We start from the raw sequence: 26,939 nt of genomic DNA, 5'->3' as shown, positions 1-26,939 counted from the left end.
TTAAAGTCAGCATTCGGAGATTAAAGTCAGCATTCTGAGATTAAAGTCAGCATTCTGAGATTAAAGTCAGCATTCTGAGATTAAAGTCAGAATTCTGAAATTAAAGTAAGCATTCTGAGATTAAAGTCAGCATTCTGAAATTAAAGTCAGCATTCTGAAATTAAAGTCAGAATTCTGAGATTAAAGTCAGAATTCTGAGATTAAAGTCAGAATTCTGAGATTAAAGTCAGAATTCTGAGATTAAAGTCAGCATTCTGAGATTAAAGTCAGCATTCTGAGATTAAAGTCAGCATTCTGAGATTAAAGTCAGCATTCTGAGATTAAAGTCAGCTTTCTGAGATTAAAGTCAGCATTCTGAGATTAAAGTCAGCATTCTGAGATTAAAGTCAGAATTCTGAAATTAAAGTCAGAATTCTGAAATTAAAGTCAGAATTCTGAAATTAAAGTCAGCATTCTGAGATTAAAGTCAGCATTCTGAGATTAAAGTCAGCATTCTGAGATTAAAGTCAGCATTCTGAGATTAAAGTCAGCATTCTGAGATTAAAGTCAGCATTCTGAGATTAAAGTCAGAATTCTGAGATTAAAGTCAGCATTCTGAGATTAAAGTCAGCATTCTGAGATTAAAGTCAGAATTCTGAAATTAAAGTCAGCATTCTGAGATTAAAGTCAGCATTCTGAGATTAAAGTCAGCATTCTGAGATTAAAGTCAGCATTCTGAGATTAAAGTCAGCATTCTGAAATTAAAGTCAGAATTCTGAGATTAAAGTCAGAATTCTGAAATTAAAGTCAGAATTCTGAAATTAAAGTCAGAATTCGGAGATTAAAGTCAGCATTCGGAGATTAAAGTCAGCATTCTGAGATTAAAGTCAGCATTCGGAGATTAAAGTCAGCATTCGGAGATTAAAGTCAGCATTCGGAGATTAAAGTCAGCATTCGGAGATTAAAGTCAGCATTCTGAGATTAAAGTCAGCATTCTGAGATTAAAGTCAGAATTCTGAAATTAAAGTAAGCATTCTGAGATTAAAGTCAGCATTCTGAAATTAAAGTCAGCATTCTGAAATTAAAGTCAGAATTCTGAGATTAAAGTCAGAATTCTGAGATTAAAGTCAGAATTCTGAGATTAAAGTCAGAATTCTGAGATTAAAGTCAGAATTCTGAGATTAAAGTCAGAATTCTGAGATTAAAGTCAGCATTCTGAGATTAAAGTCAGCATTCTGAGATTAAAGTCAGCATTCTGAGATTAAAGTCAGCTTTCTGAGATTAAAGTCAGCATTCTGAGATTAAAGTCAGCATTCTGAAATTAAAGTCAGAATTCTGAAATTAAAGTCAGAATTCTGAAATTAAAGTCAGAATTCTGAAATTAAAGTCAGAATTCTGAGATTAAAGTCAGCATTCTGAGATTAAAGTCAGCATTCTGAGATTAAAGTCAGCATTCTGAGATTAAAGTCAGCATTCTGAGATTAAAGTCAGCATTCTGAGATTAAAGTCAGCATTCTGAGATTAAAGTCAGCATTCTGAGATTAAAGTCAGCATTCTGAGATTAAAGTCAGCATTCTGAGATTAAAGTCAGAATTCTGAAATTAAAGTCAGCATTCTGAGATTAAAGTCAGAATTCTGAGATTAAAGTCAGAATTCTGAAATTAAAGTCAGAATTCTGAAATTAAAGTCAGAATTCTGAAATTAAAGTCAGAATTCTGAGATTAAAGTCAGCATTCTGAGATTAAAGTCAGCATTCTGAGATTAAAGTCAGAATTCTGAGATTAAAGTCAGCATTCTGAGATTAAAGTCAGCATTCTGAGATTAAAGTCAGAATTCTGAAATTAAAGTCAGAATTCTGAGATTAAAGTCAGAATTCTGAGATTAAAGTCAGAATTCTGAAATTAAAGTCAGAATTCTGAGATTAAAGTCAGAATTCTGAGATTAAAGTCAGAATTCTGAGATTAAAGTCAGAATTCTGAAATTAAAGTCAGAATTCTGAGATTAAAGTCAGAATTCTGAAATTAAAGTCAGAATTCTGAGATTAAAGTCAGCATTCTGAGATTAAAGTCAGTATTCTGAGATTAAAGTCAGAATTCTGAGATTAAAGTCAGAATTCTGAAATTAAAGTCAGAATTCTGAGATTAAAGTCAGCATTCTGAGATTAAAGTCAGAATTCTGAAATTAAAGTCAGAATTCTGAGATTAAAGTCAGAATTCTGAGATTAAAGTCAGAATTCTGAAATTAAAGTCAGAATTCTGAGATTAAAGTCAGCATTCTGAGATTAAAGTCAGATACTAAACTGAAATAAAATGTAAAAATCAGTTAACTTTTTTGTTTTTTTCCCCTAATCCTCTTCCGTAGTTTTCACATCGGCAAGACATGACAATAAAGAAAAAAAAACACAGCTTGGAAAAGGGATAGGGAGTTTTGTCTCTTCATGACTTCATGGCTGTTATGGCAACAATCCAAAAATAAAGGAGCGTGAACATGAGCTGAGCATTCTCTGGGGTCTGATGATGGTCTGTCAGTAAAAATGTGGCCTGAAGCGTGTCAGAAAGATCCTGTGACTCTGAACCCACAAGGCACAGATGACAGTGTAGGGAGGAGAGCTGAAGCTGAGGTAATTACAGCCACGTGTGTTAACAAATGTTCAAACCTATTTGGATTTTATTGCATGAGATGCTTCCTATGAAGAAAGCTCAAAATGAGGGTGATGGATGAAACGGCGCTGCAGGTTCTGTTTGAAATAACCGAAGTGCAGAATCAGTGAGTAAGAAGGAGCCTTAGCCTAGAATAGAAGCAGCTTAAGCCTGGTGAGACCGCTGCGACGAGGCCGCATGGCAATGGGCCAGGGTGCATCATGTAAGTCAGAGGGAAATGTTACAGAGGTTAGGCTGCACGCTTGACTCACCCTCCAACTTCTGCCTCGTCCTACTCTTCCACAGAAAGGCTATGTTTTTGCTGACCACAGATAACCTCGAAGTCCTGTGCTCTTCCTTTTCAAAGGCTTTCAGACGCCATAGTAGCGGTTACCTTGCAGTTTCTGTGCGACTTACAGCGAAGCAAAATATGTTTTATTGGCCTCTAGTTCTGTGAAACTTACCCACAGTCTTTGAGCTGCACTATAATCGTCCATTTTGGAGGCATTTTCTACATACTGCACTTCACCCTAAATGTGCAAATGTACCCATCTTAAAATACAGACAGAACATTTAAAATCATCCCTTGCTTCCAATGAGAGGCTTTGTGGAGTTTAAATAAGGACATTTCAGTTTTGAACCAAATAAGATTTGTTTCTAACCACTAGGGGGAGCTGAGAGCACCGAGAATCACTGCAAGGCTCCCTAATAGTTTATCTTCTGCACCTTAACTGCTGTGGCAAACATTTCCAAGCAGCCTGAAGAGGCTCTGCTTCGTGTGTCCTTCCATAAAAAGGTTGATTCATTTGAAACATTTGAGAGAAAAGATCAGGGGTTGTGTAAAAGCGAGTCAGTTTCTGTTATGTGATGTTGACCTTTAGTAGCATACCCTTTTAGGAGAGATTCCTGCATTGCACAACAACAACAACAACTAAAGGAGGTCAGGTATGACATGAATAAATTTTGACAACTTTCTTGTTCTTTTTTTTCTCTTTTAGTTTTATGACACAGAAGAAAACAAAATGACAGACTTCTACTTTTCCGGGTCGCAGCATGTTCCAAGTCACAGTATCTACCACTCAAAGTGTCACATGGCAGCTCAGAAAAACTTTGACAAAGCCCCCCCTGTCTCTCTGAAGGTGATCAAGTGCAACCACAGTGAAATACCAAGGAATATGGGTCAAAGGGGCAGACGGCAGATTAAGCACGCCTGTTTGAATGTTTATCTTCCACTTACTCTGTTCTCATCGTAGATGATCTGCACCAGGCTGCGGTGTTTGGCCTCGCTGGGTGGCGGCGAGATGGGCCTCTCGGGTTCATGGGGCTTAGCAGCTTCCTCCTCCAGCTGTTGCTGCGGCGTAAACAAAAAGATTGCATTAATCTCCCGTTGCAGACGTTGAGACAAACAAAAAAAGTCAATTAAAGATTTTATTTGTAGACCCAAAGTAACACATAAATGACAAAGCCATTAAACTACACAGAGATCTGACACCAAACTTTGCTTTGATTTATCATCTTGACCACAGACTGGTGGTGGCCCTGATTCACAGGTGCATTTATACCTGTCACACTGCATGCTTCTGCTTAGATTATGTGTGATTAAGGAAAAGAACAAGATGCTGTGAGCTTAAACAAAAACAAGAAAGACAAATGAGAACAAAAACAGAAAAGTTTGGAACATCAAACAATGAGTTAATAAACTTTGCAGCAAAACTGAATCTGATTACAATTAAAGTAGACAAACAGAAGACTGATGCATTCCTGATAGCTTTTTGGAGCAAATAACATGGATGTTTACTCAGGGACTGTAAAACAAGAGGGCCTGCATATGCACAGGCTGAGGTAAGGAGATAGGAAAGTGCCAAACAGGGAGCTGCAACGATGGGAAAGGCTGATGGAACAACCGGGCAGCTCTAAATGTGCATCTGTAACATTTAGCAACCAAAAAAATGTGGGATTTGAGTAAAAAAAAAAAAAAATCAGTTAACTGAACTTTTTTTTTTTATGTATTTTTTTTGACAAATAATGACAATTTAATGACAATAACAAATGTTACACAAGTCTTAACTCAGACAAAAGAAAGACCAACTCAAAGAAAAAAACAGATAGCAAATGGAGGAGGGAGCAATGGATGTGAATTACGTGATCTTAAGTCATGCATTGATCAATAACAAAAAAGGCAAATATCAGGAAACAACATCAACCGGTCAATGTATCTATCTCTAATTGAAAGAGCTGCTTGTTATCTCACTGTCCATCAGGCTCGTTAGCAGTCAAAGTCTTAGTGATCACAGAGAAAAGTTATGATGGAAAAGTAAACAAGCATCTGTTTAAAGCCACGCTGCCAGTGAGGCAGGCTTCCACATGACTTACTTAGCAAACATTCATGCTTATTTTGTCTATATAAAGATCAGTTATAAGTACTTTCAGTTTTTCATACTCTGAAATGATTTTCAGCTCTCACCCTCAGAGGAAATGTTTGGGTAAATTTGATGTCATTTGTGGCTTGGAAATATCAGCAGAGCGTATTGAGCTGTAAGCTGAGGCTGGATGTCAGAGAGAGCCGCACAAACAGCTGATCTACATCTACGTCCGCTCTGAACTCCCTCCGCTCATCTCGTGACAGAGGCTTCAGAAGGCGGCGGGGTAGCGGTGGCTAAAGTGGCCTCCTGAGGACCCAGCCACATACGAGCAGAGTAGGATGGATGGCTTGTGCCATGAGATCCCTGGATAAGCATCTGCTCAGGCAAAAGCAGACATGAAAAAACAGCAATCGCCTTCAAACCCTACCTCAGAGTGAAATAAAATAAACCAGCCGTCCAGCGTTTGGCGGACACTCTTGACTGTAACCGAACCTCTACCTCATGGCCGTCCGCTTAAAGGAATAGTACACCCAAAACATGATTAGCCTTCATTTTCTACTCACCCCCATGCTGAACAACACTCTGGAGTACTTTTTTGATATCTCAAATGCATCTGGAGATCTGGGAGGCTTCTTGCTGTCTGCTGACATTCAAATAATGGAGGTCTATTGTGCCCGAGACAGAAAGGTCCATAAAAGTCCACAAAAAACGTGTCAATATCCCTCCATACTGCTCGTCCAATGTATTCCAAGTATCCTGAGTGGGTAGCATCCAGAATTTACTCGAAACGAAGTCAATTAGAATGTTTTTAGAGCATAAACAGTAGTGTATAGTATTTCCTGAAAGCGCGCGCCAGCGCGTTCACGAGCCTACGGAAGCCGGCAGACCAAACCAGCGCATTCAGCTCGGCAAAGAACTCATGCTCTTCCTCAACACTGAAGTCCTCAGACATTTTTCTTTCGTTGTTTCTTTCTTTGCACAGGTAAACAGCACATTTCTTCTTCTACGCTTGCATTATCGGCAGAGCAGACGCTGAATGCGCACTTTCATCTGGTTTGGTCTGCCGGCTTCCGTAGCTTCCAGAGCTCTTTAAAAAATGTTGTACTATGCCACTTAATCAGACCAGATGTTTAAATGCTCGGCAAGAGCTGGATGGAAAAACTTTCACAGAGCCTCCACTCTGATCATCAATTTCTCTGAAAGCAGCTTTTGATTTAACAGCTTTTAGAAGCTAAATATTCTTCTATTTACTAAAAATCACAGTTTCATCTTTAAGTCAAACCAGAAATATTTTTAATAAACTTTTACAATATTAACCAGATATTGGCATCAACTTTTAAGCCAGTCTGTTCTTTTATTTGATGAACTGATTCATACTCTAATTAAACCAAGTGAAGCTAAAACTGCCTTTTAAAGTGATCTGGACAGTTCACTAAAAAAAAGTTTTTTCAGATTGAATACAAAATGTTTGTACATTATTTAGAATTTAGGTATAATTAGTGTTCGGCATGGATTGTTCTCTAAGCTAATGGCATATATTAAGAGTCTATATTCCAGCTAAATATTAGTCAGATACTGAATTAGTTCACCATAATTTCAATAATCAATTAATCCAATTATTGAGTCAGTCCTAAAGTGCATTTCTTAATGATGATAGAAATGAGCGCAGCCACTTAAAGGTATAGAGGACGATCCTTTATTTTGAGGTGGATCATATAAATAATTGGTTCTCCTAGTTGTCAATCATTCTGGTGATATGTTTACGTAAGGCTGTCCTACGTACTCGTCCCATTAGCTACCTTTTTCTGTGCATGCGCACTTTCAGGCGTATAAGTGGTGAGCTACGGCTTCAGACAGTCATTGAAGCTCACTACTTTGAAAATGGCCGAGGGTCGAAAGAGAAAAAGTGTCTACGAAGTGTATGAGAAGGAAAGAAAGGCAGATATATATTCCAGACTGCTTTGCACGGAGAGCTCTCCTCGCAAAGCATTATGGGATTTGCTGTCACAGCAGCCCGCTTACGCCATAGGCTGTCGCTACTGGACAGCAGCGACTAATAACAAAGATTGCGCAGAAACCGCGCAGTGGAGGAGGAGTTACGTGAGCAACAGAGCAAAAAGCAGTGATCATCTGTCAAACGGTCAGTTATCTGAGTTTGCTATAAAGTCCACTATATAGTCCCTGTTGTATGTGGACATAGAGAGCTTGTATTAGCTATGAAAACAGCCCTTTTTAAACAGGGCGTGCATGAGGAGAAATGGGCTTGTTGTGTAACCCGTGTGTATACGTTGTGTAACCTGCAAATTTAAGAGTGTGAAGAGCTTCTTCAGCTTGCCGGTAATAAGCTAAGTTATTTGTCATGATACATACATGAAATTCCTAAATCAGATGCAGGGTTAGCCTGAGCTGCCTGGGGAAAACCCTCGCAAAAACTGGGTGAACATTAGGGGTGGGTATTGCCAAAGAAGTCACGATTCGATTCGAATCACGATTCACAGGCCACGATGCGATTCTATCACGATGCATCACGATACTCGAATTATTGCGATGCATTGCAATATTTTCTCCTCCATGTTTTGTTTTTTAATGACTCGGCACAGTATCCCACGGCCGGAAATGCTTGTGACACAAGGCAGCGTGCGTCAACACATTTGCAGCGACATCTACTGGACTGGAAGTTGTATTGCACTTGTTTTTGGCTGATGTTCGCCAACCATTCATGCAATTTTATTTATTCATTTTTTTTTATTAATAATCAGTAGATCACGAAAATTAGAATCACAATGCATCATCATCACAATTATTTTTATTATTTTGCACACCCCTGGTGAACATGCAAACTGAACACCCACTGTCTACTTTTAAGGGTAGGTTTAAAACTTTCCTTTTTGATAAAGCTTATAGCTAGAGAGACTCAGGTTATCCTGAGCTATCTCTATAGTTATGCTGCTATAGGCTTAGACTGCTGGAGGACATAGGGACCTTTTTTCATCATTCTGCTTCATTCTATCTCTATTCTCCCACTCTGCAGAATCTTTTAGCAGAATCTGTTGGTTCAATCTCTGCTTTTTCTTATAGTAGATTTGCCTCGTGGCCTGTTTTCCAGTGTAGTCCTGTTTCTCTGACTGTGACTGGCTGGGTGTGCTCTCTTCATCCTCTGACATGGGAGTTAGCTCAGAGCTCGTCTGCCTGGCTGTGTGTTTCCTGGACGGGGCCGCCTTCTACAGTTGCTTTTTATATCTCTGCTTCTTTTTGTGTCTCTGCTTCTGTCTCCTTGAACCCCAGTCGGCCTCTGCAGATGGCCACTCACACTGATCCTGGTTCTGCTGGAGGTTTCTTCCTGTTAAAAGGGAGTTTTTCCTCTCCACTGTCGCTACAAGCATGCTTAGTGTGAGGGATTGCTGAAGAGTCAATGAGTCGATGCAATCAACTGGTTTTCCTTAGATAGAAAACTTTTAATCAATTTGACTGGATGATCTGGTGAAATGTAAAGTGCCTTGAGATGACATGTGTTGAGAATTGGTGCTATAGAAATAAACTGAATTGACCACAGGAAGGACAGGATTCAAACCCAAGACCTTCTTGCCGAAGGGCAATTAGATTAGTTATTTTTTTGGATTATTAAATCTGTAGTGGCCTTTTTCTGTGTTATTTTTCAAAGTATGCATACAGGAAATGGGATTAGAGAGGGGAAACGTGCAGCAAAGTTCCACAGGCCGGACTGGAAGCTGTCACGGCGCAACACTTGTATTTTTTGATACACCTTGATACATATTTCGCAATTCAAAATGTATTAAAATTGACTAATACTAATGTTCTATGTTGTCTGTAAGAGGGTGTAAATAAAATTGTTGTTTTTGGAGTCTATATTAAATACTTGCGATAGACGGGCAGGTGATGTCGCATCATATCGATCTCAGATTTGTGAACTGGATTTAAATCATATAGTGACATTATAATAGCAGGAATCATTAGGTCATCATGAAAACAAATAGATAAAGCATTGCACGGTGACAAAGCACCTGGTGATTTATGCCCCTATGAAGATAGTCTGGTCCCAGGTCTGCAAGGCTCCTGCGCTCCTCTGCTTGGCTTTGATGAAGGTTTACATTTCAGGTGTTTCACACCAAGCACAGAAATTAGCTGCAAACTATTAGCCAACTTCAAAACCAGTCAATGCACAATCGGCACACATGCTGTTCAACTTTGATGTGGTGAAAATAAATCAGCTGATTTTTTCCCACATTTAGATTTGTTATGTTCTTCTGGTTATTCCTCAATTACAGCAAAGCCGCTTCTGTAGCATAGATGTTTTTTTTTTTTAAGGAATGTAAAAGTGGTATTATGTAACGGCTGCATGTCTGATTATCCAGTACGTAGCCTGGATGAGAGCAGGTGTCGTCATACAGCTTCTGGTAGCAACTCAGGGGATGGAGTTGCTGGGTTCGCGGGAACATGTGGTTTCAACAAAACGTTTAGGATACGTCTTCTGCCCTGAGGGGAGCTGTTATTTAGAGCTTCATGTATATTTCAATTATTCTTCTTTGTAATGAAAATAAAGCAGACAAAGAGAGGTCATAAAAAAATATTAATGAAATGGTTCAGCAGAATCAAAATACACAAAAAACTGGGGCGCTAGACCTGTTACTTACAGGTTTCACGCCACTGGCATCACTGCGCTGTCACTAAATTAAACCGTCTCCCTTGTTGTTTGGGAATCTGATAGCAGACCACTTTGGACCAGCAGACGGAGTTTTCATGGAGTTGCTTGTAAATTAAAGGCTACATTCACATCTCTAAATTAAATCCCACCTCAGAGAAGCAAAAACTAGTCTGTCTGGGTAAAGGTCAGATTGGATTTGCTACCCAACAACAACTTTTCACGGTTCTAGGGGAGTTCAGTAGGCTATAAAGTGGCGCTCTCGATTACATGACTTATTCAACGACAGTTTCGACCATCTCAGGTTACGCAGGTGAGATTTTGAGAATGGCATCCTGCATGAAGCATTTATACGTACCAACTGCAACATAACACAAAAAAACTATACACATCCATTTTTCTTAAGCTTTGTAACGATCCTCAAGCAGATGGAAGTGGGGATTATAAATGAGCCACTCTAACACATTCACACACTTACTTTAATGTGAAGCTCTGGCTGCATTTTCCTGCTAGAAAGAAAATCTTTGCTTCAGTTTTCTGTCTTTTTTAGCCGCCTTCTTAGATTTTCCTTGATTTACCTCCATATACCTTCCTATCAACTCTGACAAGCTTTAATGTCCCTCCTTAAGAGAAAGCATTACCACAGCATGATGTTGGATGGTTAAATGAATGATTGTAGTGTAAAGTGCTCTGGAGTCATTTACCAATTACCATGCTGCCAGGGCAAAAAAGTTGAAGTTGCATCTGATGGGAGCAAGTTATTCTGCATTTTTCATTTCTGTTACCATGGCGGCGCTCCAAGGCAGCGGCCAAGAGCAGCTCCTCTCGGCAATTTCACAAAATATGCCGCTTAAAACAATACAAACTAGACATCAAACCCGCGTCTGTGATCGCCAACGCCTGCTGGAGCTACGGTCACAAGATGTTTTAAATACTGACATTTTTCCCCGTTTAAAAAGCTGCGGAGTGCTGAGGAAGGATGTCAACAACAGCAAAAAATAACGGACGAAGGAAGAGATGCGCGAGACGGAGAAAGAGAAGAGGGGCTAACTGCGAAGCTACAGAGTGATCCCCACAGACCACCGCTTCCATCAATGCTGCTCTCCAACGCCCGCTCGTCGGAAAACAAAAAGGATCATCTCCAACTCAGACTCTCTTCAAAAAAGCAGATATATAACTGCTGCACCATCATTCAGATGGAGTCTTGGCTGCGTCCAGCAATACCGGACAATGCTATTAGCCTCGAGGGGCTAACGCTATACCGTGCCAATAAAACCAAAGAGCTCTGCATGAATGGAGGCTCCTCTGAGACTGTTCCCAGGCAATCTTCGGCACCTAGAGGGAAAGCACAGCCCTCTGTAGGTGAAAATGAGGAGAGCACCCTAGATGCTTCCTGCCAAATGCTGAAATATCCCCAGCGGGCTCTACCCAGCCCCCTCTGGCTTCCACACCTTCTCCAGCATCGTCTGTCACTGTTAAACCTGTCGATGACACCACTGCTTCTTCGACCCTGGGGGCTACCACCCTCACAGCATCGTCATCATCCTTCTCTTCCGCACCCTGAGCCAGGAGAAGCGAGTGCTTCAGGAGCTGGAGGCAGTAGTAGCAGCTCAGCAACAACTGCTGCTTACCTTACCCAGGCTGCACTTTCAAATAGGAAATTGTCTAGAGAGCTGTTCTAAAAGAATTTTATTTTTGTTTATACTTGTGTATACAAAATGACTAAATACATCTGTCTAAGTCTAAGTCTCTCTGAGTCTATTTTTTTGGACTTAGAGATGGCATTACATCACCTACTGTGGAGTAAAGAAAATAATGGTATGACAACAGGGAGCAAGAGAAAAGCTATATATGGAAAAAATGAGGATCTGTGTGAATTTCTGAATGCAGTTGGAAGCATCAAGCCAGTCCAACCGGTGAGTTTAGGTGAACTGTTGTGTCTGGCAGGGTTCGCAGTTGTGCCGGGCTTCTCCTGTTTCCTGATTCTCCTAAACTTTAAAGCTTAGGGTTCAGCTTTATGATCCAATCTTGTTTTAAAGATCTCCACAACGTTCTCTCCGACCCGCCTGCTGTGCTCTTTAGTCTTTATGAAGCTGTTTGAACGCTACTGTTTAACAAAAAGCTGAGGTCGTCACAGAACAGCAGGAGTTAATTACATACAGGTGAACTCTCCTCTCACTAAATTACATCTAAAGGAAATTGACTGCGATGCATTTTATTTGAGAAAAGGTTAAAAACTATGAAGCATTTTCCTTCTACTTCATACCCAAACTTGACTTTGTGTTGGTCTGACACATAAAAATATGACCATATGAAATGATGATTGAGGTTTTAATGTCCTAAAATGTAAAACTAGGTTCAAGGTGTGTGATTAATGTAGTGGGATATTCTTTAATCTGAAGGCAAACAGTCAAATTAGTATAAAAAACTGTTCAGCAGAAAAACAGTGTTCAGTAAAAATACTTATGTTCCTCACATAAACCCAGCTCACACTGTAAATGGCATCACAAATTCTACATATCAAAGCAATGTTTAGCATTTGGACTTTTTTCTGCTGTCATGTTGCTGCAAAAGATCTTAAACTACTTCTTTGCTCCAGACACAACCATCAGGCAGTAGCACCAGACGGCCTCCAAGAGAACAAACCTGCTTCTTGCGCAGCTTGCAGATCTGCTGCTCCACCATGGTGATCTCCCTGTCCACGCGCTCCATGTTCTGGATCAGCTCCTCCTTGGAAAATCGAGCTGGAACCAGATCCAAGTCTGGGTCCATGTGGACCGGGCTCACAGGGGAGATGGGCTCCAGCTTCCCAATGGCACTTCCACGCTCCTGTGGAGGGTCAATATATACGTCTTCATTACAGATGTAGAAATGCATTTATTTATTTTTTAACAAACAGAAAAAATGTTCCAAACAAAAAAACTTTTTTTCGAGAATCTATAATTAGCGAGGAGGACTTTGTTCCAGTTTAAATAGTGTTTATATTGCAGTATTTATGACTACAGGAAGATTTTCTATTTAATTTTATCATTAAATTATGCTGCAGAGGTTGCAGCATTATGAGACATTTAAAATGTTCCATTGCTAAAGCAAGGAGCAGCTGCTTAGAAAGTTAGTTTTGAATTTAAATATCTCTCCTATCCTACCTTCAGTTCATTGGCTTCCAGTTAAATCAAGAATAGAATTTAAAATCCTCCTTATCAGGCTCCTTTCCCATGGAACCAATTACCAGTTTTAGTCCGTGAGGCAGACACCCTGTCTACTTTTAAGACAAGGCTTAAAACTTTTTTTATTTGATAAAGCTTCTAGTTAGAGTGACTCAGGTTATCCTGAGCTATCTCTACAGTTATGCTGCTATAGGCTTAGACTGCTGGAGGACATAGGGACCCCTATTTCATCATTTTTGCTTCATTCTCTCTCTATTCTCCCACTCTGCAGAATCTGTTAGTTCAATCTCTAACATTATGCTCTCTCTGCTTCTTAGCTTCATCTGGTCTGTTCCTGTTTGGCTGTGATTCCATCCTGGAGAGAAATATCAGCTGTGCTGCTGCCATCAACACCTTTGATTATAGATGTTGGAGATCAGCCTGTTTTTCGGTGTAGTCCTGTTTCTCTGACTGTGACTGGCTGGATGTGCTCTCTTCATCCTCTGACATGGGAGCTGGCTCAGAGCTCGTCTGCCTGGCTGTGTGGTTCCTTTTACAGTTACTTTTTGTACCTCTGCTTCTGTCTCCTTGTTCCCCATTCTGCCTCAGCAGATGGCCGCTCACACTGAGCCTGGTTCTGCTGGAGGTCTATTCCTGTTAAAAGGGAGTTTTTCCTCTCCACTGTCGCTACAAGCATGCTTAGTGTGAGGGATTGTATTTGAGTCAATGAGTCGGTGCAATCAACTGGTTTTCCTTAGATAGAAAACTTTGTATCAATTTGGCTATGATCTATTGAACTGTAAAGTGCCTCAAGATGACTTGTGTTGTGAATTTAGTATTTATAAACTGAATTGAATAGAATTGGTCACCTTGTTCCTGTGGTTTAAATGTTCTTTTAATCAGATATCCATGAATATATAGGAACAGAGTGTCAGCGCCAACCAGAACCAGTTTTAACTGGTTAATTTTCAATTCTTAGCTGCATTGCTAATTTCCCCAACCAGAAGGAGAAGCTGCTGAACAAAAAGCAATCTGTAGAAGTTTGTGCGGCAGCATTCCACATCACGTCTTAATGTTAAAGACATGACTAGACGGCTAGTTGCAACAGTTGCGACAGGATTTCATCATGCGAAGGACATTTAAGGCCAACATGATTAAAAACTCCAGAGTCAAAATAAGAGCCTCGTCTTTGACCCTCTTCACCGGCTTTCTGCTCGGGTAGATTCCCAGAGGGAATTCTTTCCCCCTGCATTCACCTTTTTCACAGAGAGAATTTCCTTCCTTTGCATGTTTTAACAAAAACCTGCATCATTTTTATAACATGGTTGTTGAATAATTTTAAGCCTAACATTACGCCTAATGTCATCGTTCTTCTGTGCACTTAAATAAATCATTACTTCCACCTCTGGGTGAGTGGAAATGAGGGGCAGTGAAGAATGCTGGGGAAATAAATTTGGTCTGGATACGTTCCTGGGCACAACACAGCCGTTTCCTCCAGCTCTGACACCAACTCCAAAAACACCCTCAGAATCAGGTAAATAAAATTATAAAACTGCTTTACAATATACAAGTAGCTGGAGCATCAGATACCGGATGTGTAAATGTGTCTTAATGATAGTTTCAACAAGAAAACCCGATTTCTGCAGCCGTTACACTTCTTAAAATCTGATGTATGGACCTCATTTCAGTGCAAGTTTAAAAATGTTCAGTGTAACCAGCGTTTGTGGATCAGTGTTGAAAAGAAGTTAAATGTGGTATAGCTTAATTTAGGTAACTGGCCGAGCTAAAAGAGGCTAACCTGTTAGCTACTGAGCTAAGCTAGCCAATTAGGTTCAGTTCAATTTATTTATATAGCACCGATTTACAACACATGTCATCTTAAGGCACTTTCCAGTTCACCAGAACATCCAGTCAAATTAATTCAAAGTTTTCTATCTAAGGAAAACCAGTTGATTGCATCGACTCATTGACTCGAAGGCAATCCCTCAAACTAAGCACGCTTGTAGCGACAGTGGAGAGGAACAACTTCCTTTTAACAGGAAGTAAGGAAGACAGAGTGCTCCCCAGGTCTAACCTTTATGAAAATGGTCTTACAGTTACTTTCTCCCCCCAAAAAAAAGTTTTTTTATCCATCAGGTTAAACTTCATTGATTATTAGACACAATGCTGCATTATGTTATTGTGGCCACAATGTTTTACATCACCGTGGCAACATCCAGCCAATCATGTGGTGTAAAGAGCGCAAAATAACCCTGCACTGGTTATGTAATAATAAAAAGCTAAATGTTCCTAGAAATCAAACTGATCTAAAAAACACAGTTTCATCCACATTGACCTCTGCTTTACTAGCTCATATAAAACATGAGCCTTCCTCTCAAAAGAATAAACGAGAATAAATAGAAACCGGAATCAAAACGAAGAGTCAGAATCATTCAAACTCTACAGCTCCCCCTCCCCCACTTATTGCTGTGCACTGCCAGTCAGCTGTTTTTATACCTTATGCAATTAAACTTATATTTCAGCTCAGGGTTATCATACAATTAAAAACATCTTACTGGTTTATTCCTCCAGAAAACATCTTCAAACTGTTGAAAGTTGAGAGAAACCTTGATTACTGAATAGACAAAATAGAAAACAACGTAGAGGCAGACTTAGCAGTGGGGGATGAATTCTTTAGTTCCTGATGAATGACTGTGTTGGTTCTGATGTTATAAATATATCAGGACATCACCAGTGCATGTGTGTTTGTAAGGGAGAGAGAGAAAGAGCCATCCAGCTTGGTTTTTGTTCTGTGTTATTTTTAAACATCTGAAATGAAGGTTATGTAAGTGGGCTAATCTGGACTAGGCATGCAGCATTACAGCCTTGTAGACCTGCTGTGATTGAAAATGCCAGAGGATGCTGAGCGGCTGTCCTAGATTAAGAAGCCCATAGTTGCCAGTGAGTCAGACACGAATAAACACAGAAAAATGCCAAAATAGAAAGAAAAAAAAACGCTTGAGGGTTGTTTTTGATTTTGTTTAATCTGACAACCATGAGTGTGAATCAAAGCATCGTTCTCCTAACCCAAGCTGAAGCTCAGCAAGCCAGAAAATACCAAAGGACAGATTAGAAATCCTTGATGTTTCACTTTTATTTTTATTTTCACTTGGAAAAACTTTACTATCTTCTGACAAGGAAAAAAGAACAGATCATAAAGAATGTTTCTGTACGTCATCTAGCTGGTCTAATACTGAAAAGGGTGAATGAAACAGGCACAATGGTAATCAAGAAGGTTAAGATATTTAAAAATAAACACACTATGATGATTACCCAGCCAGGGTGAGCAAAATAAATCCAAATAAAGTTAACCCTGTAATGCCAAATGTATCATATGCCAGATGGATTTGCTGGATCTGCTCCGCATATCCTTTTGGAAACCTTCCGTTGAAGTCATTTTGGGAAGGGGCGAAAATACTGGTTAGCTGATTGGCCTATGTTGGTGATAGACGGGCCAAATAAACCAATCAGATCAACGAAGCATATGACGTAACAGAGCGACGACGAAGAGGAGCCAATTGATTGATCAAACTCTTGCCAAAACCAGTCGGGAGAAGAGCAAAATCATCTTTTCCTCTGAGAAAAGCCTCCAGAGCAGTGTTTTGCTCTTCTTTCAGTGAAGAAATACTCGATACTCGAAACTTGCTCGATAGCCACGCTAACGCTAGTTTCATCGGCTGAAGCCGCCATGTTCTTTAGACTGAACTGTCGCGCTTCTCGTTGCGTCACACCTCAACCCGCCTCAAAGCCAACGCTGATTGGACGTTCGTTTGGTGAACGGCTCCAAATTTTCTTTAACGGAAAGTAGCCAGACTGATCTGCAAGTGAAACCTTGAAAGCTCGCGAGATCAGGATGGTCTCACGAGGCAAGCGTCTGACACCTTTTGCATAATTTAATGGTAAAAACTTTGCTCAAAATCCTATTGTACACAATCAGATATACCTGATAACAGCCAGTAGAAGACTACACAAAAAATAATCTTGACTTATCGCATAGTAATAAATTATTAATATCAAAAATGTATTTCTGTTTTTTCTTTTTACATATTTGTTAAAAAGCCAAATAAGGACTTCAAACCCAAAAAAAAGTTATTTTTTGTTTTGTTTTATTCTTGGATCCGGCTTTAAAGGGTTAAGTCATGTTCTGATTTCAAGTCCAGGAATGCAAACAAAACAAACTACTGGATGTAAAACCAAAGAAGTTAGCCCTGAAATTCCTCAACAGATCATCTAATAAATAATAGAGTAGGTTTAAACTGAAGCGTAGATAACTGGAGGCTCTAAAGCACAGAAACTGATCTGTTGCTTCCAGCTTTTTTTTATGTTGCTTCCTATCAGGCTATTGTTGTAGGGTGTTATTGTTCCATGCAGTGATTACATCTGACCTGACTTATGTAAGAGGTTTACAGCGTAGCCCCCCACCCCCACCCCACATGGGTTATTGGTGTATCTGTTCACCATTCACTGGCAGTATAAGGCACAGTGTCAGGCACACCTCCCAATGAGCAGCTCTGCACAGCAAGTCAGTTGTTTTGATCTTCTCGCCTCAGTTTCATCCTTAGCCTTTGGAAATCTAGGTCAGCTATATTATTTATTGATTGCCATTTCACAACTCTCTTGGTTTCCCCACAGCGGCTCCAGAGAGCCATCGCGGATTTAGAGCAGAATCCTCCTTTGCCCCGACTAATGAAATCCTTTGGCTCGCTTTAAGAGCCTGTCTAGATTAACCGAATAACTTTAACTGATAGGTTATCATATTTCAGGGGGAGAAAGGAAAAGTATAATCTAAAATATTTATCATTGCTTCCAAGAATCCTTTAAAAATCTTTCAAACTAGAACAAAGCTGCTCTTTTCAGGCCTTAAGGTGAGAACACACACTATATACTACAGGTTACTAACCTTTGTTATGTCCTCAGCCCCTCCGAGAGGTAGTGGCTGCCGGTGGGACAAAGGTCTCATCAGAGAGTCTGACCCCATGTCCAAACGAGGACGTTTGATCTCAGCGTAGTCCATCTCTGATTGGCTGGCGGCCTCCGGCAAGTAGATGTGCTCGTAACGAATGTGCTGCTCTTGTCCTCTGAATTAAAATGAATTAAAAAAAACAAAAAAACAAAAAACATGGTCATTTATGACTTTAACTGAACCCCCCAATAAGAACTGGAAACAAACTGTGGAGATTTAGCGTTGCCATGGTAACACAGTTATAGTTAGGGATCAAAATCTTTCTGAACAGTCAGGAAAATTTGCCATATAATCTATGAAATACGAAAAGAAAGATTGTTGACTATGCAAAACAGTTTACACATCAACAATCGTGTTTTACAAGCAGGTGGGAGAGAACAATGGCCATAAGAGGCTGTAAAATAACTACTAAATGAGGAATTAATTTATTAACACCTGATGACACAGAACCGATTAGTATAAAGTAAAAGGATCAGGGCTGCTATGATAGCAAAAATTATCAAAAAAAAACAGAGAAGCCACACATAGGCGCCATGACAGTCTGAAAACGTGACTACTCCCTAGTCCCTATGATTGGATTTATATTATCTACATTTTATACGGTGCTGCTTTGTATTCTATGCCTCATATTGTACGGCACTTTGCAACACTTGTCTGAGAAAGGTTCTATATAAATAAAGCTCACTTACTTAATGAACCACAATGCTGCAAACTGCTGCTATGCTTTCATTACACAAGAACAAACCATGTTTCTGCCGGATGTAAAAAGGGTTTTGTTTTTGTTATGGTTCGTTAAAGGCACGTTAAATTCAAAACTTTTTAAGACTTTTTAATGCCACTTGAAATAGAAATTTAAGACCAAATTAGCAAGAAACACAAGAAAAACCTGCTTGCGACAACTTAACCCAAAGGTTTATTTTAACATAAACCACTGCACTAATGTTTCCAATTTTGAAAAGCTTCCCATACAGGAAGAAAGCTAAAAACACACAAATGACAGATATATTTGAACAATTATTTAACTGAATTCACAAACTTTGTTTAAGCAGGGAACAAAACAAATCAGTTTCAAAGCCACAACATAACCATTGCTAAGTCTGTTTTGTAACTATTTTTCTTTGTAAAATCTGTTGGGCTCTTTTTGGCATCAAGACAATTATCTTTATTGCCACATTGCCAGACAGGAAACTGTAAAAAAAAAAGGAATTAACGAAAAGGTTCAGTGAAACAAAAAACCCTGAAAAATGTGTACATAGATGAGGCTAAATGTTGGAGACATAATTAAAAAGTGACAGTTTGAAGTAAATTTCTTTATACATGCCTAGATATTAAAGCTGGACAAGATTTGTTAGCCTTTATCCTGTATATAAATAGAAAAATCTGTTTAAAAAAAAAAGCTCCTCAACCTTCACAATCCTGCAGTACAATGAAATGCTCCCCCCCACCCTCTCTTTCAGGAGTCAGGGGTGAGTTTTGTTGGATGTAAAGATGAGTCATAAACATTGCCTGGAGTGAGGAAAAGCAAACACATCAAGAAGCACTACAGTTGTGGGTGTCTGACCTATAATTAGCCTTTATATTAAACATCAGTAAAATTATCTCTGCTTTGAATTTAGAACATTAGGAGAAGTTGAAGGAAACGAGCCTCAGAGAAAATAGGGAACATCTGAAAACAAATGCTAACCTTTATGTGAACAACCTTCAGAGCATCTAAAATAAAGAGTTAGTGAGATATGTGCAAAAACTAGAGAGAATCGACTGAATGGTTGACAGAATAACATCAGAATTCAGACTCTGAATAAAAACGCAGAATGTGGCCTTCAGTGTGGATAGTGAGCCCTCTGAAGGAATTGTGAAAGCACTTAGACATTTTTCTGAAAGACTGCCCACCCCCTGATGCCTTGCCAGCCACAATCGAGGTTCTTTTTCACAGTTTCTACAAAGAAACGTGGGCTAAAGGTATGCAGTCTGTTTTCAGCCATGAAGGTTTTCTTTCATTTCCAAAAGAAGAGGGGAAAAAAGGAGGGGGGATGCTACTTCCCTGCTTTACTGACAAAGTTAGAGGAGGTGTCCGTCCTGCTGAAACATGGACTGAGTCACTTCTATGAGGCAGCTGAAGCACAAGTGACCAAATGAAGGGCATCAGTAAATCAGAAGCTAGTGGGTGCCATTAAAAGCACGGTGTGTTTATTTCTCTTTGGGGCAATGACCCACTCTTAACGTGCTGTGAGCTAGTCTAATAGCCATAAAAAAAAAAAGCCAGGGTACAGCTCTGTGTAATTCAGACAATAATCCTGTCTGACTGATGCTTAAAGACTCCGAAACAACACGCAACGGCCCTGCGACCCCCGTGAATCCACAGCCGCCAGCGCTGAAACGCATCCACCGCTGTGCATGGGAAAAGAGCCGCCTCAAAAACTATTAAGTGGAAAAACGTTAAGGCAAAGAAACATTCCTTTGATGTATTCTTTGAGTCATACCAAATCAAGTCCTGCACATTAATCATTCATGGTTGCATCAAGCCTCGCTCTCAAAAATCTGTTTTTTTCTAAAAGCACAGAACATTGCCAGGTACAAGCACCCCCCCCAATTATGCACAAAAAAAAACAAAAAACTATTCATCCAATGCTTTGAAGGTTTTACAGTAGGTTTGTGGAAGATGGAAAGTCTCTTCAGGCCCCATTGCCCTGCAGAGCCGTTTAACATAGCATTACAGAAGAGGAGCAGCCTCAGCTACCAATTACATAAGGATTACTCTGGGGGGGGGGCTTTGGTAAACAATACTGCATGAAAATGCAGACGGGAGGAGGCTCTCACTGAGCACGCTCTGACCCTCTACAGCTACAACTGAACAGGGGCTAATTTACTACACAAGGCAATCCAGGCAAATCTCAGCACCAAGGATTGATTTCTGATTGGCTACATCATTCTTGAATGATAAACACCCAGAACAATTACAGACGAAAAGGAAAAACTATAAGCGACTAACTTTGTCGTCCAGGAATAAACACAGTGCAGCGCTGCCTTATGAGTAACCACTGTAACTAATTTGGTGGACTTTTTAAAGGAATAGTACACCCAAAACATGATTAGCCTTCATTTTCTACTCACCCCCATGCTGAACAACACTCTGGAGTAATTTTTTGATATCTCAAATGCATCTGGAGATCTGGGAGGCTTCTTGCTGTCTGCTGACATTCAAATAATGGAGGTCTATGGCGCCCGAGGCAGAAAGGTCCATAAAAGTCCACAAAAAACGTGTCAATATTCCTCCATACTGCTCGTCCAATGTATTCCAAGTGTCCTGAGTGGGTAGCGTCCAGAATTTACTCGAAACGAAGTCATTTAGAATGTTTTTAGAGCATAAACAGTAGTGTATAGGATTTCCTGAAATCCTATACACTACTACAAATCCGTGAAGTAGAAACCTTTATTTTTTTACAGTTATTATACAATGAAATACTCCATAAAAGATTGAAATCAAGGAACAAATACTTTTTACAGGCCCAAGCATTTGTTTAACAAATAAAAGTACGGTATAAACGTTTGTTGTTTTTTTAGTTTGTTTTTTTTACAAATAACTACTGTACTGTACTGTAAAATAATATAGTTATAAATAAATAATAATTTTAATCATCCATTCGAACTGAAGGGTTAATATTGCGGGGATCAGCACCGCCCCAACGTGACTGATCAGAACGGAAGAAAATGAAAAATTATTATGAAAGAAAATACAAAGTACAGTAGGAAAAATAGTGACTGACGTATACAGTACAGTATTTCACTGCTGTTCTGACGGAGCCGCTGCATCCTGACTCTGCTCTGTGGTGTTTTTTTTTTCTTCTAAAGCCTGCAGTGCAGGTGTGTTTATTGGAGAGAAGAACATAGTTATCGGTAGTTGTCGCTCTTTTGTCTTCTGGGCCAAAAGATCCTTATAAACCGACATGCCCTTATTGACACACATTTGGGAGAAGGCGTAAAGAGACCGTTTAGCCAATCAGAATGCAGAACACCATGCATGACGCAAATCCGTGAAGCAGCCAGGCCGTGAAAAGTGAACCGCGTTGTAGCGAGGGTTCACTGTACATCATACATTTAAATCTGGAAGAAGAAATAGGTTTCAATGAAGCAAAGTGCCGTTACCTTTCATTCCCAGGCTGGAACTCTGAAAGTAAGGAAGGCCGACGGCGATGTGGCTGGGCCAGGTGGGAGCTGTAGTCCCTGGCATGATGCGAGTGGAAGTCGACCAGTCCCACTTCCTGTAATGAATGAATAAATACCTGGTTTTTGATGTGGGGGGGAAAAACAAATTTCAAATTCACACATTTCACTTATTTCCTGTTAAAAGTTCAGCTATTTTTTCTCTCTTTCCATTAGATAAATGGGGCAATGTGTGCAGCTACTGTAAACCTGCCCTTTGGGAAGCACAGTGAGCAGCCCATCAACCTGCTTCTGGACCTGGATATGATGACAAATGGGAGTGGTGGGATTAGCAACAGGTGCAGCTGGGGGGACCCTGGGGGATAAGCCTTGAATTCTTCAGTCATGCAACAAGAAAGCAAGTCGCTGCAAGGAAACGCTGGAGGTCATCAAAGGTTTTCAGCTCAACCAGAGGCCTCATCTTTTGAAGCACAGGCTGCTTTATCCCTGATCTACACATAATCCAGATAATTAGGAGATGTTTGTGGAAATATTGAGGAACGCCTTTATGTGACACCATAACAACATGACCTTTAAACTCCAAACATGTAATGAGGGAGGCTGTTCCGGTGTGCCGCCTTCGCACCTTGGCAATGCTTCTGTTAGACCAGTTTTTGTTTTGCCTCCAGTTTACTCTCTAATCACCCTGTTTCCGACCTGTAAATGCCGGAGGTTGCTCTAAAAAGTGCTTACCGCGTGTGGCCGCTGCAGCTGCAGGGGTAGAGTGGCAGGGTTGTGCAGGTGCCTTGCGTCCAGAGTTCTCCGGCCTGGTGGCACGGACTGGGGATGGGAGGACATGCTGGCACAGCCGCTTCCTCTACAAGCAGGGAGAGGGTGAGGATGTGAAGGAGCTGCCGCACATTATCGGCCGGATCTTTTAGCCTGCAACCTGTAGGAGGAATAGAAAACACACCTGAGAAACTTCATCATGGGAGCTATTACAGCTGAAAACAATAAATGGATTCAACCATTTATGGAAGTTAGAAAAGCAAGTTTAAGTGTGCTTGACCGACTAAACTTGATATAAAAGAATCATCCGCTCTCATAGCCCCCCTCCGCTTCTAGGACAGACGACTTAGTCCCTGCACCTGCCACGCTCCACCCCTCCACTACTGCCCAATGAATGGCTCACTGTCCTCAAGCTGCAGACTCAAATACAGAGATCAGCAAACTAAAAGAAATCAGAGGAAACAAACGATCCGGCCCAGAGGTGCAGCCCAATAACTGAATTTTTAAATTCAGGTTGAATAAAATAGAGAGTAGTAGAAATATGTGAAACATCCAGGCCCAAACCTGACACTCTAAGCCAGGGGTCTTCAACAGGGAGTCCGCGACCCCAAGGGGGTCCACTGAGGTACTGCATGGGGGTTAGGGTTGTCACGATACTAAACTTTTCAACTCGATACCGATACTAAGGAAAATATTCGATACTCGATACCATTTTCGATAACACAAGGATAAAATTTCAACAGAAATATTTTGATTAATAATTAAAATACAATAAATAAATAAATACAATAAACAATAAGAACAACATTTTGAGGTTGTTTTCTGTGCACAGTATTTAGCAAGCTTGATAAAAATCTTACAAAATTAAAATTAAGTTTTCCTTCCTTGGCTATGCTTTGCACACATAACAATGACACTAGCCAAACCGGTTAAGAAACAAAAATAATTCTCAGCAGCTGCACCTGTTACAAAAAAAGTCTGAAACTGAAAAGTGCACAGAATTATTCGATCACACAGTGTTCAGAAAGTGCATTTTCCTCTATTCTGCACTTTAGATGAATGACTGTTTAGGTGCGACTGGTACTCGATACTTTTGAAAATGAGTATTGTATCCAGATACAACGTTTCAGTATCGATACTTTTTTGAGTATCGATACTTTTGACAACCCTAATGGGGGTCACAACTTTTTCCACATTAACATGAATTCAACACACTGTAGTAAACAGATAAATGGAGGCAGAAGATGTCTTTCAGTCATCGATGCACACATTCAGCGACACACAGCAGCTCTTTCAAGCTGGGCACCGTTTCATTCACAACACCTGTCCCATCAACCAGGAATCAGAAATTCTTTAATAATCCCAGGGAGAAATTGCTAACTTTACATTACACCATCTGTAATAGAGTGACTATAGAACCAGTTTGATAGAACACAATCTCTCCATCAGTTTCGTGGTTTTTGGCCTGAAAAACGTTGAAGACTCCTGATCTATGGTATATGATAAAGCAAAGGTCAGGGAGGAAAACTGTTAAAAATGGAAACTCCTCTCATACTAGAGTTAGCATACAAACACAGAAACAGCCAGGAGGACATCAGGCTGCACAAATACAAAACTTTAAAAGGTGTAAATCATCAGAAAATATGATTTTAATGCGTTTAAGTCAAGCAGTATAATGTAGCTGATTGAGCCTAATCATTGTTACATTAAAGCCATCACTAAGCAGCAGAAAAAGGCCTTTAAAAAGTCTGCATGTTACAGCTATGTTAATTAACCAGATTTTTCTATAATGAAGACAGAGGGAAAGTGCTGTTCTCTGCACTGAAAATGAAATGAACATGAGAGCTGCTGAATATATCCCACATAAATATATCCTTAAGGCAACATCACTCTCTGCAAGATTATAACAGCAAACGACTGTCTCTCCCTGCAGCAGATTAGTGTAATAGATTTACCAATAACCTGCTGCCATCACAAGTTAAACTGTGCACAGTTTAATCTGTATTTCACCCCATTAAGGAAGTAAGCAGATTTTTAGCCTCTATTGTAAATAAAATAGTAATGTGGAAAATCTTATTGTATTTTGCATAACAGCAGTGAACTACTTGCATGAATTCTTCTTCTGCGCAAATAAAACATTTACTCTTGTTTTACTAAAAAACTGCATAAATATCTAAAAACAGAGAGCTACATGACGGTAAAGATCTACTTAATTAAAACCGAGTAACTAATAGACAGACAAGAGCAGCATACCCAGTCTTTTAACAATAGTTTTACATTAAAAAATGTTGAAACCCATACGTTTCTTTTTTTTATTTGGTTACCCAATTAGTTCCTGTCTTGTTGCAACTCAATTTCTGCAAATAAATTTAATAATGGGTTAGATAATCAATGTTTATTTTTAAGTTGTATTTAATACAGCTCTTAAAAAATTTGCCAAAATATAAATTTTTTGACATATTTTGCCCTTCATGTTATGGAAAATCTTTTATCATCTGTATTTTTCCTCCTTTAGTGTAATGCTTAATGTCATCGGGGTCCCGGGGCAGCAAAGCTTCTCTGATGTCATCAGATTTTAAGATGTCTCAATAAATTACTTTTTAGTTTAGAAGGATCCTTATTATTCAGATTTTTTTTAGCATTTATTCTCCCTTTACACTCAGCTTTCACACAGTTTTATGATCAGAAACTTCAATAAAATAAAAATAAAACATATCTATGATGTAATAGAGTGTCAAACCCGATAAATAAGTGTTTGTGTACAGATTTCTATGGCCGGCATTGAAATTGTACAACCCGCTGACTAGGACTTGTGACCCGTCACTGCTGCTCTTGCCAACAAAGAAGATAATCAAGACTCCTGCCGTTTCCGTGCAGCGTGAGGCACAGAACAAGAAGAAAGATGGACCAAAAGACCAGCTGTATGAAATATTCAAAGGATAGCCAGGTCTTTTAGTGTGCACTCAAATTTTCCCAATTATCACTTCCTAGATTACAATTTCCACCAAGGACACTTTCATTTCACTATCAATTTCTAAACCAATGAAAACGACACCATTCAAAACAGAATAAGAGCCTCCAAATATTCTCCTACCAGTATTAATCAAAAATGTAGTTATAAAACTAAAAAGGTAAAGGGAGAAATTAATGCTCTGACTTTTCCGATTGTTACAAAAGCTTCCTAGAGAGTAATTACAGCAAATAAACAGCCACAGGCCTCTATTTGACTAACCTGACTCCGCCAGATGTATTTGCTCCGCATATCCATCTGGAAACCTTCCGTTGAAGTAATTTTGGGAAGGGGCGAAAATACTGGTTAGCTGATTGGCCTATGTTGGTGATAGACGGGCCAAATAAACCAATCAGATCAACGAAGCATATGACGTACTAACAGAGCGACGACGAAAGCACAACCACAAGCCAGGCTACTCTTGCCGAAACCAGTCGGGAGAAGATCAAAAACACCTTTTCCTCTGAGAAAAGCCTCCAGAGCAGTGTTTTGCTCTTCTTTCAGTGAAGAAATACTCTGTAATTCCGATAAAACTTGCTCGATAGCCACGCTAACGCTAGTTTCATCGGCTGAAGCCGCCATGTTCTTTAGACTGAACTGTCGCGCTTCTCGTTGCGTCACACCTCAACCCGCCTCAAAGCCAACGCTGATTGGACGTTCGTTTGGTGAACGGCTCCAAATTTTCTTTAACGGAGAGTCTCCAGACTGATTAGCGAGTGAAATCTTGAAAGCTTGCGAGATCAGGATGGTCTCATGAGGCTACTATTTGACTGCCTCAACATGTTGCCTCCTAGCAACTAGGAATTAAATGTATTTATTGAAGCAAAGAAAACTATAGTAAGATATAATAACAGTCGTATTCAATCTAAATCAATATTGGCAAGTCTTGCCAGCAATTTCTCACATCTAATGAAATATTATTCCAAAGTTAAAGTAGATAAATAATAATAATAATCAGGGAGTATTTATTAGTCGATAGTTCAATGCAGAGAAAAGGTCAACTCAACAGTTACTGGTTTTAAATTAAATATAAATCATCATACTGATAGTAATCTTCTATTATATTATCCATTCATATTAGGGATGCACGATACCTATCAGGCTGATAAAATATTTGGTGGAATTTTATTCAGGCAGAGTAGCCCCAAAGCGGGACAAGACCTGTGGATTTTGCGCTCCTTACTATCAAGACCCAGGGTTGGCTACGTTAC

The 26,939-nt window shown here is 39.7% G+C and overlaps 1 protein-coding gene across 2 annotated transcripts in view; it reads right to left on the bottom strand.

Annotated features, from left to right (window-relative positions):
* The window catches only part of ncor2 (nuclear receptor corepressor 2), a 164,838-nt gene that overhangs the window by 103,955 nt on the left and 33,944 nt on the right, over positions 1–26,939 (bottom strand). For both annotated transcript variants that reach the window (XM_038296411.1, XM_038296420.1), the window contains exons 2-6: positions 22,683–22,878; positions 21,933–22,048; positions 17,727–17,904; positions 12,288–12,470; positions 3,856–3,969 (exon numbers count right to left, since the gene is read on the bottom strand). In XM_038296411.1, coding sequence (XP_038152339.1) covers positions 3,856–3,969; positions 12,288–12,470; positions 17,727–17,904; positions 21,933–22,048; positions 22,683–22,787 — 696 coding nt within the window. In that variant the 5' untranslated portion in view covers positions 22,788–22,878. The remainder of the gene's footprint in view (positions 1–3,855; positions 3,970–12,287; positions 12,471–17,726; positions 17,905–21,932; positions 22,049–22,682; positions 22,879–26,939) is intronic.

This window comes from Cyprinodon tularosa, unplaced genomic scaffold, assembly GCF_016077235.1.
Source record: "Cyprinodon tularosa strain WSP-4 unplaced genomic scaffold, ASM1607723v1 ctg11, whole genome shotgun sequence".
NCBI lineage: Eukaryota > Metazoa > Chordata > Actinopteri > Cyprinodontiformes > Cyprinodontidae > Cyprinodon > Cyprinodon tularosa.
The sequence above is the reverse complement of the archived record's forward strand: the minus strand, read 5'-3'. Positions and strand labels throughout refer to the sequence as shown.